We start from the raw sequence: 19,504 nt of genomic DNA on the forward strand, positions 1-19,504 counted from the left end.
GAAAAGAGCTAAAAGCATACACATACATTCTCACTCTGGGCCTTAACAAGATATATCAACAAAAGGTATCACAGAGAAAAGGACTAAGTATTATACACTCCAAAATCCTAAGAATTAAATCTTTCTGAAGTATTATTACAGAAGTATTGTCAGGATCACAGAAAGTCAATTCATTTCCAGAATAAAATCTTTTCCTTTTGCTGTTTTCATTATATGGTAGTAATTTTTTTTTTGCAATATTTGTAGAAAATACTTATTTCTAAATTACTTGCCCAAAAACATCGAGTGTATTGGCTCTCAACATTAGTTTGGAATCTGTTTAAAAGCTCACAAAAGTCTTAATGTGCTATTTCCAATAATTTTAAGCACTACTCTACAACTTTCTGCATTGTCTGGTCGTTTTTTCCCCTCCGCATGTTCTTTTACTGATATTCTTTTACAAGTTGATGTTGGGTTTGCCTCCCTAACTCATGTGGTCTATCCTAGTGACACCTTCCATGACTGCCTGATTTCCATGTTGTCCAAATACCCAATAATCTGCTTTTCTCCATAAGCTTCCTAGCTTACTCTCCAAAATTCTCCAAGTTGCCCCTCTGCTGCCAATGGGTGTGGCTCTTTGGCAGCACACGGCTCCTCTTTCACCTTGTGTTTGGGGATTCTCACTTTGAAGGCAATTATATTTCAATCTTGCTCTTCTCATGCGCTGCTGAACTGATGTTCCCATTTCCTCTATGGGCATTACATGCTGCTAGGCTCTTAAGTGAAGTTGCAAATTTGCCTTTTAATTAAAGCACTCTGCCTTTTAATTAATTTAATCAAAAGGGGTTTAAAACAGCTAAACAATTGTTTTTTCATTACCAAAACAATTATCTTATAGGAGAAGAAAGAAAAAGTGGAGAAACAAAGTATTTCACTGGGGTCAATTTCTCCATCATCAATATCTCTTCTGCAACAAAGAAACATGCTCTTTATTGAAAATTACCTGGCTCTAGCATTTCTGTATTAGATATAGTCTGGCCAAAGAACATGGAAGAGATGCCCAAAAATCATATTTCTAAGGAGAGGAATGCAGAATAGTGCACTATATTGTTAAACTGACTGGATACCTGTCAATGATCTTGTTAGAAAGTAAAAATATCCATATAACACTCAAAGCCTCTAAAGCTGCAGTGTATTGTTCTCTGCTTTTAAGCAGAGATTTCATGTGATTTAAATAGAATTATTTAGCCTCACGCAAGAATACCATCACATGGGGCTTGGGACTACTTTTCAGGTGAAATCAATGGTAACACTGTTGTAGAGAAATGATATCCTGGTAGAGAAGTAAAACACATTAGCAGAGAATTTGCAAGAGACAATTTTTTCTTGCTTTTTTTCTTATATTCACTCCTTGTCTCAATTTTTCTTATACTGACTTACCTTAGAATACAGAGGCAGACCTTGCCTCCTGACGTCAAACGGCAAAATCCAAACCTTTGCTTACTTTCAATGTCGGTGAGCACGAAGGTAAAATGCTGTCCTACTTGGTTTTGGGACACCCTGAAAAATTAGATACAGAATATAAAACCACTAAATCACATAAAACATGAGCATTTAAGTCATTGGTCTCAAGCATTTTCACGCTCAAGCCTTACTATCCTTCTCTCCCTTCCCACTATCCAGGCTGCCTCTTGCACCCCACTCCTTCCCTTCGGCACAGAAGAGCCCGGGTCCTTCCTTCAGCCATGCCTCCAGCTGCCGCTCCAGCCCCATGCTCCAGCTCACGTGCTCCACAGCATCTGGCCCGTAGTCTGAATGGATGGGGCATTTCATAAGGTCCCTTCCTAAGTAAAGCCTAAGCAGAGCCAGTACAAGCCTGCCATAGCTTGTTGGCTTTGAGCACACCTCAACAGTGGAAAATGGTAACCAAAATGAAGGTTTAAAATTCTAAAAAATAATTTATTAAATGTCATAATACAGGCCTGGATTAAGACAGCCATTAGAAAACTAGCTTTTTGGGGGTTTTTCTTCCCTTCAGAATAGCTTCATTGGTTAAACCCATAGCCTTCCCACGCACCCACACACATCTTCCTCCGTTTTTTGCACTACACATTGCCCAACAAAGAACTTGTTGCTAAGTTCATTTGCCAGTGCAAACTTGTTTGGTTCTGGAAATGCAAAAGCCAGAAAATAATCACAACTAACAGCATGAGAGCTAAAATATTAAGTAACAGTATCTTCAAGACTGTATCAAAACATGTACCCTCTTGAGACAGAGTAAGTTTACACAGAATTTCCCTGCCTGATGTTCCAACTCCTCTCATCCCCACACTCTGCTCAGCCAGTGTTCCCTCAGCAGTGTTCACAGTTTCTACCTCCCCTCCAGTGTCACCTCTGATGCCTTGTACTCATCTCCAGGTCCCTGTCCCAACCTCCATGCCTGACCCCCCACTTTCTGCTTGACAGTATGAACCTTTTCCCAATTTCTTTTTAAGAAGAAATGGCATCTTCACTGCCATGATGTGTCTCTTATCTCCTTTATGCTCTCAAGCCAGGAGCCTTTCTCTCTTGTGCAATTTGTCAGCTTCAGAGAGAGGATCACTGAGATCATGGGATGGACCTGCTTTTCAGTGTGGCCAAACTTCGGTGATCTTCACAGAAATTGCAAAATGCATTGAACATTAGCACTTTAGAACACCAAGAAACTGTATCTGAAGTTTACTCACAGAAATACATATTGCACTTTTTCAAAATCTCCCAAAGAAAATCGGCTTTAGGTAGAGTTGGTATTTTCAGCCAGGAGAGGTAATGTGTTGGCATTGAATGAATCATAGAATGGTTTGGGTTGGAAGTAACCTTTAAAGATTTAATTAAAACCAAATGAAAACAAAGTTATGATGGGGAGTGCATGGAGATTTGAAAACGTAAAATGCAGCAGTTTTGCCTGTAATTCTATTGTCTGCCATTCTTTTCCCATTCTTACGTGATCTTCTACAGCAGAATGCCTAAGCACCTGCTAGTAAGGGCTGTGATTAGCATGTGTCATGTGTGGTTCAATCTTAGATGCCAAGCTGAAAATGAATTCCCAGAGAAGCTGAGAACCATCACAGATCTCAGTCTTCCACTCTAAGAGCACAAAATATTTTTTTAATTTATCCTCTGCAATATGGGTTGGGGTTTTTTGTTGTGGTTTTTTTTTTTAAATTTCCACCAAAATAGAACATAAAAATTTTGCCCTAGGAAAGAAGAAAGTAGCAGATGATCAACAGGCAAGAGAAGTTACATGGGACACATGCACATTATACTGCTTAACACGTGCATGACAAAAGCTTAAAGATTAGTTAAGTGATACCACTAACCAGACTGTACAGTCTCCCACTCATTTCAGTTTGGTCTAGTCCCTCGTGAACATACAGTGACTAGGCTGAAACAAGAGCCTGCACTGAGCATATACGATGTTACAAGATACATTTAGTCCAATAAAATCACTGGAAACCCATGATAATTAATTGACTTTTTTTAGTTAGGTAATTAAATCATTAAAACAAGCATTTTCCTCATTTGTCTTCAATAGACTGGAACAACCTAGTATGCTCTTTAAACAGTAAATGCTCAATGGCTTTCACTCAGTCCTTCATTTTTCAGGTTCTGCGTAGCTAGCATGCTGCCTGTATATTACTCCTGATACAATAGAGAGCCATCAATAACAATGCGTTATTACTCCCCTGCCAATTATGCAATTTTCTATCTCACATCTTTGCATTTTCCTCTCTTCCTGAGAGCAGATCACCACTGAAACCTGCAGTGTGGTTTCAGTATCCCTGCACACAGTGTAGCCGGGGGCTTACACAGTAATTCAGCAGTAGCTGGTCAGTCGGTAGCACTGGTAATGCACCATGCAGCAACCTTGGCTGCCTCCTGCTCCCACCCCGTCTCTGCTGTGCTGCGTCCCACCATTAGGCTTGGAGCTTTCTGCAGCCATGACTGGCTTTTTCTTACACTGCAAAACACCTGCCATGGTTAGGCTGGGGTCTCTTAATCCAAAGAGATCACTGATAAATCACAAAAAGTAATTGTTAATAGATGCCCATCCATGCAGGCGTTGCTTTTAATGTACTGTGTACATGTATGTCAGGCAAATGACTACTCCATTACTGCTTAAAAATAATTCCTTAGCCCAAAAAACTCACATCGGTAAGGATCTTTTGCTTTCAGTTATTTGCCTCCTCCCTTCCCAAAACCTGAAGATGACATGGCAAAATAACTGGTATTGCAATTAAAGCATACCTAAAAATGTCACTACACAAGATCACTTTAAAAATGAGATTTAAATTCTGATATTCTCTATTAAAAATAGCCTGGCCAAGTTATGACAGTTCAGCAGGAGTGTTCTGGTTTCAGGGAGCCAATTCCAACATCATGTCACCACCTCCAACTCAACATCTTCCCTTTGCTTCTTTAAGAGAGACAACTCCATGTTTTGGCAGTCAGTGGCCAAAAGTGGCCCAGCTTGAAAACTGCTTCCAGGGCTAAAACTGAATCTCCACAAAGAACCCAAAAGTTTGCATTTGGTCCCATTTGCTTCAAAGGAACAGCTAACAGAAGCCAGTGACCATCCATCTGGACCACATTTTCTGATCAGAGTTTAAAATACTGAATTAATTCCAGGTTTCTAATTTGAGAACTCCACTTAAGATCTGGGGGCAGCAAGGATGCCTGTTTTTTTACTCGTCTTCAGCAGAATTAAAGCTGACTATGTGTAAGCCTTACAGAAACAAATAAATTATGATTGGGGATTTCTGTATATTAATAGATAACCACAGTGTAGAAACCAGACACATAAAACATTCAAATAGTGCTAGCACTACAGTTTTAACATATATATTGCATGTACCATAATCTGGACAAATTTTGGCTGTGTGACTTGGGACTCGTGCCTCCCTGTTTCACTGTGGCACATTCAGGTTCTCTGGAAGTCAAGTCTCACCTTCAGAGGCAGGTAGCAGCTCCTGGCACCGCTACTGAACCACAGCAATGATGCCTCTCAAGTTTTCCTTAACGTAAAAATTAACACAAGTAAAACACAATTATTACATACCAGAATTCCTTACACAAACCGTCATCTAGACTTTCTATCGGAGCACAGGATCAACTGGCCGAGCTTCAAAAACTTCCTGCAAAATGCTGGTCTAGTCAGCTATTTGAAGAGAGCATGATCTACTCACTTGCATGGGGAGAGCAGGCACAAATCGTTCCCAACCATCGCTGACCTTCTCCTCACTCATTCCTCTGCCTTGCTTTTGACTTACTTTCAACTCTTGCCTTGCATGCTTACTTTTAATCTTAGTTTAACAATAATAAATCACTAATAGCGAAGAATGTGTGTAAATAGTTATTATACCTGCAGACTACAATGGGCTCTTTCAAGGTTGTTACAGTTCACTATAGGAATAAAAGTAGTTTTTAAAATTTTCTAAGCATATACCTAGACAATGCAGAAAAGGCTCTTTGGTACCCATGGAGTAGGTAAAGAGTCATTTTAAAGATTTTTGTTTACACTATAGCCATTGTTCAGACCTCGTTTTAAGGCCGCCTTGAGAGAGCTGATTAAGGCAGGAATTAAATCTCTTCTTAGAATGAAAAACAGCATGTCTAATCATTAAGTTTATCCCTTGCTCTCAGTAAGAATTGCTCTTCTTCCAAATTAATCTGTTTAGGACACAGAAGATGTTTGAAATTATTTTTTCTTCAAATTTTAGGAATTTTTAAAGGGTTTTGAATTTCAGAGAGATTTTTCAGAAAGTTCATTTTTTCAGTGAGTTTCAAAAAATGAAAGACTTTATGCATGGGAATACAGATTGGGATGACTTACTCTTAAAAGATAACAAAGTTACCGGTATCATTAATTATAAGGTGTCATGTACACTTGCCCAATGTCACTAAAGTACACAGTTCTGATTAAAGCTTTGGCAGCTGCTACCGAAACCTGAAAATTTCAAATGTATTTTATCTCCCAACCTGACGCTGAAAAGCAAACCCCACCAGTCATTCGCCCTAATTCTCCCCAGATCAGAGAATAGATTAGAAACCATTTCAAGCAGCAATTTGAAAACCAGATGTTAAGGTAGTGGTACAAGCTGATGGAGAGACTGAGGAGGCAGTAATCCTAGGCTGGGCTGTCTCCTTCAACTAACTGCTATCCCCACATCTAAGCTTCAGGGACTACCTTCTCCACTGCCAAGCCTACTCCATGATCCATGACTCCACAGCTCAGGCTCCCTGTGTGGAAGGCTCCTCTGGTCCAACTGAGTTATCTGACTTAGAATCATAGAATCATAGAATAGAATCATTTTGGTTGGAAAAGACCTTCAAGATCATCGAGTCCAACCATTAACCATGCCCCCTAAACCATGCCCTGGAGTACCCTGTCCACTCGCTTTTTGAATACCTCCAGGGATGGTGACTCAACCACTTCCCTGGGCAGCCCATTCCAATGTTTGACAACCCTCTCAGTAAAAAAATTTTTCCTAATATCTAACCTAAATCTCCCTTGCCTCAACTTGAGGCCATTTCCTCTTGTCCTATCTCCAGCCACCTGACAGAAGAGACCAACACCCACCTCACTACAACCCCCTTTCAGGTAGTTGTAGAGAGCAATAAGGTCTCCCCTCAGCCTCCTCTTTTCTAGACTGAACAACCCCAGATCCCTCAGCCACTCCTCATAAGACTTGTGCTCAAGGCCCCTCACCAACTTGAGCTCTGCTTCCCAGAAACCCCAACCCCTTACACATCAGAAAGAAAAGGAACAGGAAGAAAACTGCAGAAGACATGAAAATGTACCACCAAGTAAGAAAATTCCCACAAATAAAAAGCAAAGTTAGCTTATAATTGGGGTTATGTTTTCAAAACAACAGAAGCATTAAAAGAAACCACAACTAGTTAGCAAAGAGTCTCACTGGGTGTATTTAAGCCGCAACAGACGCCTGCTCTGTCCAGGGGCCCTGGCCATCGTACCTGGCCAAGGGTCTATCGGAGCACACAGTGGCTCCCTTGGTGTGCCCAGGGTTCCTCTCAGTCGGGTCCACTTCTGCACACACATGGAAGCCTAGTAACCCACTTTCGAAACCAAGTTACACTCTTGCATGGTGCACATTGCACGCTGCAACCTGTCCTTACAAAGACTTCCCTCTTACACTTATGTTTGATATTATGCACACACATACCATAATACAATCAGATAAAGGATGGAAATAAGTCAGTTGCATAAAACTGTGGCTGCATTTTTATGTTCACAACCTATCTTGCAAACTGACTGGAATGACTGAAGTGTACAGGAAATGCTATAGTTTATTTGTCTTCACCTGTACAGCTTGAAATACATTCTCAAATACTTACTTGTCATTCTCAACTATTTACTTTAAAGGCAAAAATTTTTGTGTAAGGTATCTTATAATTGCCTTTCGCAAGATCTCTACAGCCATTGTTTTGCACTTGTCTTGATCATAGCCGTGTTTCTGCACACAGACTTTTATCAGAAATACCAATAGAAAGAGCATTAACCAGGAACAGGAGAGTGAAAATGATGTCATTCCTACCATCATTAATTATTGACCCTAGCAGATTATGAGTTAAATAATATGCACAGTAATCCCATACTTCAGCAATATTCTACTGCTAATGAGAAATCTTCTACAGCATCAGCACCACTTCTTACACTCCAAAACATAACACTTCCCTGCAATCGGGTGAGCGCTGCAGGGGAAATCAATGAGGTGAATTGTCTCCATGCTGATCCTACAGGCAGTTTCCAAACTCTCTTAGCTAAAAAGGCACGTGTGCTACATGTTCAGCCAAAGATATGCATCCTGAAAGGGAAAAGACAGACGAATGGAAGGAGCGAGGGGAAGTATTTATGGCGGAGACAAATAAGAAAGATTCAAAGCACAGATAAAATTGAGGGGTCAAGCTGTGACATAGTGCAACTTAGGACTGAATTTGAAATAGGTCCAATAGGAACAAGAGGAAAAGTTGCATGCTCACTAGTCATCATCCAGCTGAATAACTGATGGATGTAAAAGATTGAGGTGTAGGCTCTCTGCAAAGTTACACCTGAGTTTTGAGTTGAAAGTGAAAATACAGAAGACTGATGGAGAAGGAAAAGTGCAGAAAACCATGCAGAATTTGCATAAAGGATTCAAGGAACAAGAGAGAAGACAAAGTGCTTTTTCTGATGTATTAAAATTAGTTTAGCAAACACTAAAAGGAAATTAAAATCTCTACGTTCTCAAATGTTAAACGCTCCTATTCCGTATGAAAAGAAACAGAGAACGGAATTCTGTAGCAGAGAAAAGGAAACTTATTCATAAATATCTACAAGCTGTTAGAATGTTATACAACTGTGCCATTTATTAAGCCTAAAATAATTAATTCACAAAAAAAGACACAGGTTCTTGAGCAAACGCTCAAGAACTTCTATGACGCAATTCATTTCCTAACCCCTTCAAAATAAAATGTAAGCCATAACTGGCAGTAATGAAATTATGTGCTTGCTTTCAACAAAAAAATATATATAAAACTCAAAGTTTAAGTCATGGTCAAACATTACACCATTGTGCCTTTTCTGACTTGATTTTCAGTTTAAATTTAATGGGAGTTACCTCAAGATTTTTAATCACCATTCACGGTATGTACTTTTGATAATTAGAACAAGTAGTGTACAGTTATTTATAGCATCTGCATAACAGAAAAGTAAGTATGTCTGGTGAGATGATGTAAGCAGCATCAAATAGTGAGAACTAAATCTGGATCTCTGTCTACGATCACGGTAGCACAGTGAATAAAATCAAATACAGGTTCTCATTTCATTCACTTTTCAATTCATTCACTAATTAATACAGGTGAGTTGGAAGAGAACAGGTGACGATGGTCTTACCACAGTGCGTTAATGGTGCTTTAACTTTCCTATTTCCATAATTTGAAGAATACAAATTACCTACTTTAATGAGTTTTATTTAGCCAGTTAATAGAAAAGACATGCCATTCCCTCCAACTCTGCTGTATAGTAGGAACCCAGAAGCAATCTATGGAACAGAGTCCCATTTTTTGTTCTAGGTATCTTGATCATCAGCATCAGTGGAAGTTACACTTTTGCACTGGTAATTTCTAGCTTTTACTAGGATCAGATATTGCTTGAAGTAGTTTATATATGTATAGAACGCATAATACAGGTTGAGAAACTATGCTCTCTGAAGTACAATATGCTTAGTCAATGAAACAGATACTTCATGTTTCACTTCAGTCAAAGCTTTCTGTACAGAAATTGTCATTGAAACTGCCTGCAAAACACCTGGGGATATTACACGTATGGTCTATCATAATCCTCTATACAAGAAAAAAAAAATTATGTATATATTTTTACACACACAGATATATATATATATATTCATCAGACAAGTGAAAAGCACATTTATGGCTATACAAAAACTAAAATGTTTGTCACATCTTAAATGTCCATTGGAAAAAAGCCATATAGAAAGGAGCTACAGCAGTGGTTTTCTCAATCCCTTTCTTTATCAGTCCAAATTTCAAACGAAAAAATAAAACTGAGAAAGCAGAAGACAATTGGTTTTCTTTAAAAAGAGGTAATGTATGTCTTTACTATAGAAAATGCTTGAGCTAAGTAGTAAAAGGTACACTACACAGCCAGTAAGTTGTTCACACAAATAGCTTGCCAGTAAATAGTCGCCTGGTTTCTTGAATGAGCTTCCAGTATTTCTGTCCTTTTCCCCGCTATAGCTCTGCCCCTCCTCCTTGTCCATGCTCTTTTATACTCTCATGATCCCGCACTGCCATTGGTTCTCCCACAAATCCCCTAAAACTCAGCTCCCAGCTAAGCAAGAAGCTGTGAGTGCTGTGGCTGATTTTAAAGATACCACAGTACTGCCTGAGCAGTCAGCAGGCCTGACCGAACACGTCAGTTTTGTTCCCCTCGTCAGTATATCTCGACTTCCAAGAACCTCTCCTCCTTCTGTCCAACTGCCAATTTATATGAAATTTGTAGAAATTTTGCACCTTTGAGAGCACGGCTTTACAGTCGAGTATGAGGCGAAGAGTCAAAAAGCTAATCTGGGAAGTGGGGCACAGGAGGGTATTAACAGACGAACAACAAACATCCCATAACTTTTTCTTTTCTTTTTTTTCCCCTCTCTTTTTTTTCCTTCAGATACTCAACTAAAATACATACCTAGCTATGCTATAAATTCATGTATTCCCACAGTTTATTGATTAAGCTTATCCATCTCATACAAGCAACTAAGTGTCTTCTGAATGGTTCAACAGAAATAGTTAATGCAAGATGACTTACTTGAAAATAATTATTTGCTGCCACTGATCATCTTCTTGCCACTGGATGGCAGCAACAGAACCTCACCTTTTTCTGTTGTCCTCAAATTTTATTTCCATTATTCATCTTCATTACCAATTTTAAACAGAATTCTGTACATATCTTAAGCACATTAAAGACTTTAATGCTTTAAAGCCAACACTGACAACAATATTAGTTAAGTCATTAAAACAGCTTAAAGGACAGTGAGCTTAACCAGTTCAAAACCAAAACAACTTAATTGAATTCAACTATAAAAGACTAAACGAACCTAGTTTACTTCAGGGAAGTTGTGTTTATGAAGATCTTTTTTTTGCCAGTGTGTTTTTCTGCAAAGCCTCTCTTCTTTCCTCTAGACACACACCACCTTTTACTCCACTGATAGCTGCTTCTTGCATCTGATAGATATTTCTCATCCTTGAGTCTCCATCTACAACTGATGCCAATGTTGTTCTGAAACCAGCCCAGCCTGCACACTACCTGGCTGTATCTTTCACTAATTATGCAAATCAAGCTTCTAATTCAATCCTTGCTGACTCGGACAATATGAGTTTTCCAAACTGAGTGAGTACAATTTATTAAATGAATTACCATTAATCATTTTTACAAGTCTAAATAAATATTTTAATTAATAAAAATGTTTTATATGAACAATTTAAATGACTGGCAGCATTACATGGAAGCCACACTATAACTGATACCAGAAAGGTAAGGGCTAATTAATTATAAATAATGGTCTTGATCCTTCTCGTGAGAAAAATCAATTGCATATTCAGTTACTTCCATGCAATTAAAGTCTTAATTTCTTTGAACTCAAACAACATGTCTTCAGTACTGCTTGGCGAGTTTTTATATCCTGGTGCACCGTAACATTTTTTTATGATGCTTGCTGTTTGAAGGAAACTATGTAATTTCCTTATATTAACACAGATGGTGTTTACAATTATAATGGACAAAAGTGGGAATTGGAATGTAGGTCTACCTTGAAACAGATATCCCTAAAACTCTGTAAAGGTTGCATTTTGCCGTGATAATTTCCTACTAGTGATTTTACACTTACTTGAACAACAAAAGACATGTTCTTCTCACCTGCAGGAGCAAGTTTAGGGAGTACAATATGTTTTCCTTTTCTTTAAATCTTTCCTTGCAATTATGCTAAATATCATTTTCTATGAAATATTTTTAAATAAGTGATAACTGTACCACATACCTTTCAATATCAAAAGGAAAGCAGAACTTTGGAACACTGTTCAGCACTTCCTGTAAATACAAGTAAAAGAAATAAAGTTAGGGTTTTTGAAAAGGCTTTTGGAAGGCTTTTAGGACAGTTGCTAGTGACTGCCTTTTAAAAAATATCCAAAAATACTAATAACAAATAATAAATTCAAGGAATATATGATTGAAAAAAATACAGCACACGTTCCTGGACTGAAATAATTGATTATTAAAAAGGAATTAAGTTTGTGCTTTGGCAGATTGCAAAGACAATGACATAGAAGCCCCAGGAGGGAAAGGCCTGGCCTGAAGGGTATTAACACCCTTCACATCCCCGCTGGGATTCCCTTCAACAAGGCCATATGGATTTTACAAGAAGCACCACACCATATGGGTAAGCCACGTCTGCTGCTACTTGTACCACAGACTAGCCACAGGGACTTCTGACAGATCCCGGCTCAAAAATACAAACGTTGTTTCAATTAAAATGCAGGCAGAGAAAAGGGAATGAAGTTGGCAGCAGAATGAATTACAGAGAGGTATAACAACTCTATACATGTTCCATGGTCAAATGCTGAAAATGATGGAAATCATCTGCTGGTCCAAAGGAGAAATTTATATGATTAACCCTTTGGGTTTCACAAGCAAGCCTTACTATTAATAAAGGGAAGGGGGGGAAAATCCACCAGATCTACATTCGTACCATAATATGAAAGGATAACGTCACTCTTTCTTGCAGAATTTTATTTAAGAAGCTGTTTAGTGGCAAATAAAATGTGTTAATTTAAATATAAAAATGCTCTCAAACTAGTCAACATTTTTCTTTAAAAAAAAGTGAATTACTAGATCAGTTAGCAATAAATATTAAGCAATGATTTTAAAAGATCCCAGAAAAACAGGTTTTATTTCCTTGCTCCCAACTGGGAAAGCAAACCTTCTGTGAAATGCTTCAGCTAAGAAGAAACAGTCAACATCAACGTAGCTGGTCAAAGCTGTAGAATTCCCTTTTTGTAGCAGACCAACAGACATACACTGCTGTATACATGAGATAGCCCACAAGGTATGTGTTTTCAGAAAAATGCACATTGATTGCAAATTTCCAGAGCTGCACGTGTGGGTTTAAGAACTTGATCTAAGATGTTAGCACTCTCCAGCCTGAACTCGGTGTTTACTGCATGTTGAACAGTCAACTCCCATTAAGGGAAATTATGTATTGAAATTCCTACACACCACAATGACTATTTACTTCAAACATTTGCCTGGCTCAGTGGATAGTGTAAAACATGAAGAACCCATGCAAGTTAATCAGCAAGGGACAAATAGTTCAGGAAAAAGACGCCCCTGAGTAAAACACGCATATGTTAGTTGCAACATTCTAAAGGTATATGATGTGCCCCAGTAAATCATCACACAGTACAAAATGGAAAAGTCAACTTTTCTAGAATTTCTAAGTCATACAAGAGAGTTCAAGAAATCTTTGGAACTTTTACTTTGTCAGCACAGATAAAGAAGGGTATGAAAGCCACATGTTGTGTTTTGGGAAAGGTTATTAACTTAAGTATGAACAGTGGCAGTACATATAATATTCTCCAGAAGAAACTGCTCAAGCATCATCCTAAGTGCTGTGAGTGGCCACTGCAGAAGGGTGAGGAGCAGAATACAAACAGAGCTGGTAAACATTTGAATTTCTGCAGGCAGGAAACAAGCATACACAATGCTGGTAGTAGCAATAATCAACTCTAACAAAAGAAAGCAAGCAGAACTTTTAACTCAGAAATTTCCAAAACATTTCCAAGTAGTGTCTCACTTCAGGCTCATAAAGCTTGTTTTCCCTGTTCCAGAGAAATAGTATTTTATACTCTACTTAAATTCTCTTTCCCAATCTGCACCTATTCTCACACTATAGGAAGTCATTTTCTCCTCGCTGCTGAGGATTTTAATTGCTGCCCGGTGAGCTTAGCGTTGTCTCAGAATTGGGTATGGAAATGTATTCATTTATGTTCCCCATTGTATTCTCTCAGAATAAATTATCACGCAAGAAAAAGAAAACAAAACCAAAAAAAAACCAAAGGTATTAGCTCAATATTTTGACTGAACAACCTGAACATTATGGGTATGTTTTGCAGCGTTTTCCAGGCTGAGCCGGAGGACAGCGTTTCCCCCAGCTCTGCTCCATCCCTCCCCCAGCCGGCACACGTGCACGCAACTTCTGCAGAGCAGCCTCAGCTCGCTTCCCAACTGGCAGGAGCATCCCTCAGGGGACAAGTCTTTAAACCTCCGCACTCTTTAAAATTCAACTAGCCAGCAGGTCTATAGACTGGTGTATAAACAGTATAGACAAAAAAAAAAAAACAAAACACAAAAAAACCCCCACCAAAAAAACACACCAAAAAAAACCCCTCTCAGCTTATGTCAGTGACAAAGCAGCTCAGCAGTTGACTGCTTCTCCCCTGACAGCGTAAGCTGGGTTTACACAGATCAATAGATGGAAGTCCCACCACCTAGCTTCCAGGGCTGAGGTTTCTCCCTTAATTACAGGTGCTATTCAGATTTTTCAAATGGAAGAAAACAGGATGCCCCCAAGATGCTCCTAGACAAATTTAAAATGCAAATTATATTATATACACATTCACGTACACAGTCACTACCTTTATACAATTACAGGTGATACTTTCAGTAACCTCTCTATTGAATAAAATTTGAGCTCTGTCTCCTAATGGGTCATCATTTTCAAGGATCCGTAACTCAGCCAGGACTTCCTCTTGAGTCAACATACACACTCTCAGGAAAAGAATAATGTATTTACTGTCTTTTATTTTCATAGCTTCCTAGGGGTATGTGTTTATTTCTGAAGACAAAAGGTTGTACAAGTCTTCGGAAAGTAAAACATCCTTGATTCACGTGTCCCATGATTACTTCCTCCTTTGGTTCTCACAGTATTAGTGAAATGGTGACTGTGTCATAAAGGAAAAAAAAAAATGTATACTAGGGGAAAATGATAGCGATCTTGAAAAAAAAACCAAGTAAAATATTATCTATTTGCTTTCAAATACTGAATAAACATCTATAGTTGCATACGCAATTGAGTTTAATTGCTAAGTTAAAGGATAACTATCTCATTCCTTATGTAAGTAAGCTCCAAGAGAAAGAAGGAAATCCTAAAATTAGTATCACGTGAACCATGGCATGCGGCTTCCCTCACAAAAAGCTTAAACAAAAATGGAAATGGTATTTAAGAAAGTATTTCCTTTGTGCCTATAGCACAGCAGCAGAAACTTGCACTCTCACAGGCTCATGGTCCAGCGGTTTTATTAATTCACTTTCATCAAGCGCACTATACAATTCCAGCCTGGCCTGGTCATGCTCACTGGCTCTACATTGAGATGATATTACAGAAGCCTAAAAAGTAAGAATTATTTAGCATTCCTTGCTTATTTTGATACCCATACAGCTAATTCTGTGTATCATCATTTTATAAACCAATGTAAAAGGTGGTAGAAGATGCTTCTGAACTCGTACATGCCAGCTTTCTGGAGAAAAGCTCCTCATAACTCACAATCTTGCCCTTAAGTGAAATTACTGGTTGGTTAGTCATTTTGGTTAGATTCAAGATATACACTATATTCCTTACTAACTAGGAAAGATAGGATTTTTTTTTTTTTTTTAAATATCACAGTCAATTGATACAAGCGTATGAAACCCCCGTGGCTGTTCAGTATACATTGTAGAGCACAGTGATTCAGGAGGATACTTGTTTCTTTTTCCACTTGAATGAGACACAAGGGGATCTCACCACAGCTGGAAGAAGGTACAGGAGCTGCTTCTACAGGAAACTTGCACCAGATTTGATATAAATTACAGAATCAGCTTATTAATGTACCTCTACACAAGCATGAGTGGTTTTTTTCACTTTAACTTACGCATTTCAACTGGTTACCTTTTTCTGTGTAGATGAGGCCTAATGACTTGATGAAACAACAGAAATTAAGTTCACCACTTGGTATTATACTATTGAAATATTTAAGCATTGAAGCTTAACCTGATTAATTTCTGAGGTTAGAAGGATGTGAGAACTATTCATCCCAGCATCTTTTTTCTTATTCCAACATATTCTGCAGTTTGAGTTTAAGTGGGCATGGAAAAGAACCTGATTTTTTCCAAGGGCATCCCTGGGAAAGGATTGAAAGTCTTCCCTGACAGGAATATTTTAAGGTATCCAGAATGCTGAACCACTTCATCAACAGCAGTTCAGACACTTCTTTTTAAGAGTCCTGTTACCCTCCAACTCTTCCTGCATTTATCTGCAGCATAAGACTGTTCCTCAAGCAAGCAGGTGGGTTCTCCCCAGGTCCATTCTACATATGGAATGAGCATCTCTGGAGAGGAAAGGGCACAGCCTTACACTGAGACACAGTCACACCATGTCCGTTCCAGAGACACGTCAGGATACCCAGGGAAAAAATGGCCTAAATAAAATCTATAGTAACCAAGATAATTTAAATTATTTAATTACAAAATCCAGACCAAGTTACCAAAATCATCCATATAAACTAGCACTCAAATAACTATCTATCCTCATCTCTTTATTCTGTTTTGAGGCAGAAATCAGCCGAAGAAATATCAATTATAAGAGCACAAATAAACGGTCATCCACTTAAGTTGCAAAACACTTTTGCACTTTTCCTCCCCATTACCCTTACTTCTTCAACTGTTTTCTTTCTCAGTAACAATATTTTTCTAGCTTTTATCTTTCTCTTATTTCTCTACCTTTTCTTTTGGTGCAGTCCTTTTCCCCCGCCCCTTTTCACTGAAAGGAGAAATTCTCTTTTTTGTCAGTCTTTTATCTTTGTCATATCTACGTTATTAAAGTCTCCTTTTTTTTCCCCTTGTTGACAAAAGCTACTTGCTACTGTATTTTAGTATTTCATCTAATTGCCCTTCAAAACTCTTATTTTCTTCCTGCTATAACTTTTTCTCCCTACTAACCTCTCTTTAAATGTCTTCTCTTGAAACACCTGACTGCAGGTGTCTCTTTTGATTCTTCTTACCAGTTTTCCCTACTCAAATCTCTATCTCCAACTCCAATGTCCTCTCGTCTTCAGTCGTAACCCAACTTGCTCTCTGATCTTTTCTCAAAGGGGACTCTATTTCACCATTCCTTACCATAGTTTTCAGTCACCTGTGCCAGTACAAACATACAAACAAGAGATCTACTTGATCTACTTGAGATTTAAGACTGTCATGACAGGTATTTCTGACCCAAACCAGTGACTTCAGTGGGAATATTTAAATGCTTCAAGTTGCACAGATTTAGGTTCATTCTTAAATCAAAGCCAGGCTGCTTAGCATCTTGCAGTGTTGAGCCCTTCATCATTATGGTTCAACGAAAGTGAAATTCTAATGCTGCCACATAAAAGAGCTGATGAAAAGGTAAGCTCTGTCCTCGCCACTGACTCTTCCTTTACCTTCCCTAAAGCCATGCACACCCACAGCAGGGACCCATGCAAAGCCAGCAGCAGTAGTTATATTTCAAAGACTTAGCTCTTACCTCTGCTAAAAATCTCATCAGAAAATTGTAACTACAATAAAGGCAGGCCCAAACGGTTTGAATAATAAAAAATTTTAATCTTAGATTACATTCACAGAAATCCAAAGGTCTAAAGTATGGAAGTCATTATCAGGCCTCCATAACTATTTTTATCCTCTATATGCCTCTCTCCAAAGCGCATCATTCAGTGATTATCTAGTAGTTCTGTATGGTAAAAACAAAAAAAATTATCAGCTGCTTTCTGAACACTTAAAGCGAGGAAAAATACAGAAATTAAATGCAAATAGTTTAGGGTGGAGATGCAAAGCTCTTTTAATAAATAAATAAATAAATAAATAAGTGCCTGAAGGTTACAGAATTTCACTGTTGCAAGAATGAATCACTAAATTACACACCTGCTTTTTACTTTTTTTTTTTTAAACCTTTTTTAAAAAGTCAGAAATCTCCAGTTTTAAATATTTTAGCTATCATTTCCACATTTGTTAAATAAAGTATACATATAACGTAGAATTTTCAGGGTTCAAGGCTACTTGTGAAGAAGAGACTGGAAAGCAACACCTTTCTCTAACCTTTATGAATCATTTGAAACAAAAAAGTTTTCCAGACTTAGCAATGAGTCCCACTTTGTACACTGAGAAGAAACACAATCAGTAGTTAACTTTCTGTGGTTTTGCCTTCAGATATTTCAAATTTTCCTCTAGGTCTAAAGGCAAATTATGAAGAATTCTCTGAAATTGTTTCAGAGAAATATATTTACTAGTAATCACTAATTGGTTTGCTAGTCATATTTATGGGGTAGTCCCACAAAAGTCACATGCACATAGCACCGTTTCATTTGCAGCACAACACCACAGGATGAATGCAATCATGATGTAAAATGGTGGGGGTAACACAACTGCGTGACACAGCAGTTTCAGTGCAGGGGCGGGCAGCGAAACACAGACCCATAGATGTGCCCTCTAAGTTCTACCTGTTGCAATACTTCTATTTCCAGAAGATGAAAAAGAAAATTTGCACAATCACAGCTCCCTCAAAATAGACCCGCTCTTTTCATCTCACAGTTTTCAGAGCAAGTTGTGGATAGTGCTGTGTTATCTGACACATAATTATATCCCGCTACAGCTGACACATAAGAGTTCATACATCCCTCACAAACCCATAAAGGGGAAGGTGATTCTGGACCATGTAGCAGAAGTTGTCACTAATGGATTCAAGGAAGGTTAAAACTTCACTAAGCTGAGCTTTGCGTACATTCCTACAATCGTAGATTGTTTTCACCCATGGAACATAAATTCTACTCCACTGCTGAGAACAATTTTTGATCCTCATTTAGTTGGCTCACACATAAACTACAACCAGAGAGGCCCTACAGCCTATGACTGACATTCAGAAGAATCAGGTTGCTCCTAACAAACACCGAGCTTTTTAGAAAAAGACTTGCTCTCTAAAAAGTGTCATGTTTTCATCTTTCTAAAGCTTATTCAGAGAAATATTTGTTGTCTAAAATGAATGGGGAGCTGAATACCTACAAATGAGGAAGAGATCGCTTAAAGAATTCCAATCTTTTAATTTCTCTTGTTCCTGCTCCCTATCTCTTCTCTTCTTGGCCACCTCTCAGTTACATGCCTCAGGGGAGGACGGAAGGAAGAAAAGGTTGGTTCACCTACCTGCTCCTGCTAGAAAGGCAGCTGAAGGGTTTTGGTAGCTTAGTCTAGCTGTGCTGTGCCCTACAGAGCAATAAGGGCACAGTTAAATCATGAAGAGAGATGAGGTAGCAGGACAGAAGGACTCTAGACAACAAGGTAACACAAAGACCTTGAGATCTTAGAGAAGCAAAATCATGTAAACAAGTAGCTATCACAGAGGTGGCAGTGAAGACCTGAAGGTCAGCTGTATCTGCTACTGAGCTTATAGATGATTGTTGCAACATCACTTAGAACTAACAGTATGTTAAATACAGACAAAAATAAATGAAAGAAAATTAATGACTGGAACAGTGACACAACCAGGGTGTGGTACACTTCAGCTAGAGGCACACTACAGGACGCTCTTGCCCTGTACAGCAGACTAAGGCTGGTGTCCCAGGCAGTACACATAAGACTACTGCTTTTAGCGCACCTTTCAAAGGCACCTTAAAAGGAAAAAAGAATAAATCTATTAGTTAACCCTGACTACTTTAAAAGGCATTGTTAATCTCACTATCCTGTAAGACTGAAGAATCGGGCTTCCTAAACAACCACAGAGTAAGTTTAAAAATTCAGAGATTTTTACTAAGTTATAAAATGTTGAAGTCTCTATTTGTCTAATTGTTCCTGAATCTCACCATGTACCCAGTTAAAAATAAAGCGTATTTTAGCCACGGTTGTGTCCAGCATAGCATA

At 38.4% G+C, this 19,504-nt stretch overlaps 1 protein-coding gene across 6 annotated transcripts in view; it reads right to left on the minus strand.

Annotated features, from left to right (window-relative positions):
* The window catches only part of DENND1B (DENN domain containing 1B), a 171,236-nt gene that overhangs the window by 95,475 nt on the left and 56,257 nt on the right, over positions 1 to 19,504 (minus strand). For all 6 annotated transcript variants that reach the window (XM_052800688.1, XM_052800686.1, XM_052800687.1 and 3 more), the window contains 2 exons: positions 11,571 to 11,620; positions 1,420 to 1,539 (listed from right to left, as the gene is read on the minus strand). In XM_052800688.1, the coding sequence (XP_052656648.1) occupies positions 1,420 to 1,539; positions 11,571 to 11,620 (170 nt within the window). The remainder of the gene's footprint in view (positions 1 to 1,419; positions 1,540 to 11,570; positions 11,621 to 19,504) is intronic.

The sequence above is a fragment of the Harpia harpyja genome, chromosome 11 (genome assembly GCF_026419915.1).
Source record: "Harpia harpyja isolate bHarHar1 chromosome 11, bHarHar1 primary haplotype, whole genome shotgun sequence".
Taxonomy (NCBI): domain Eukaryota; kingdom Metazoa; phylum Chordata; class Aves; order Accipitriformes; family Accipitridae; genus Harpia; species Harpia harpyja.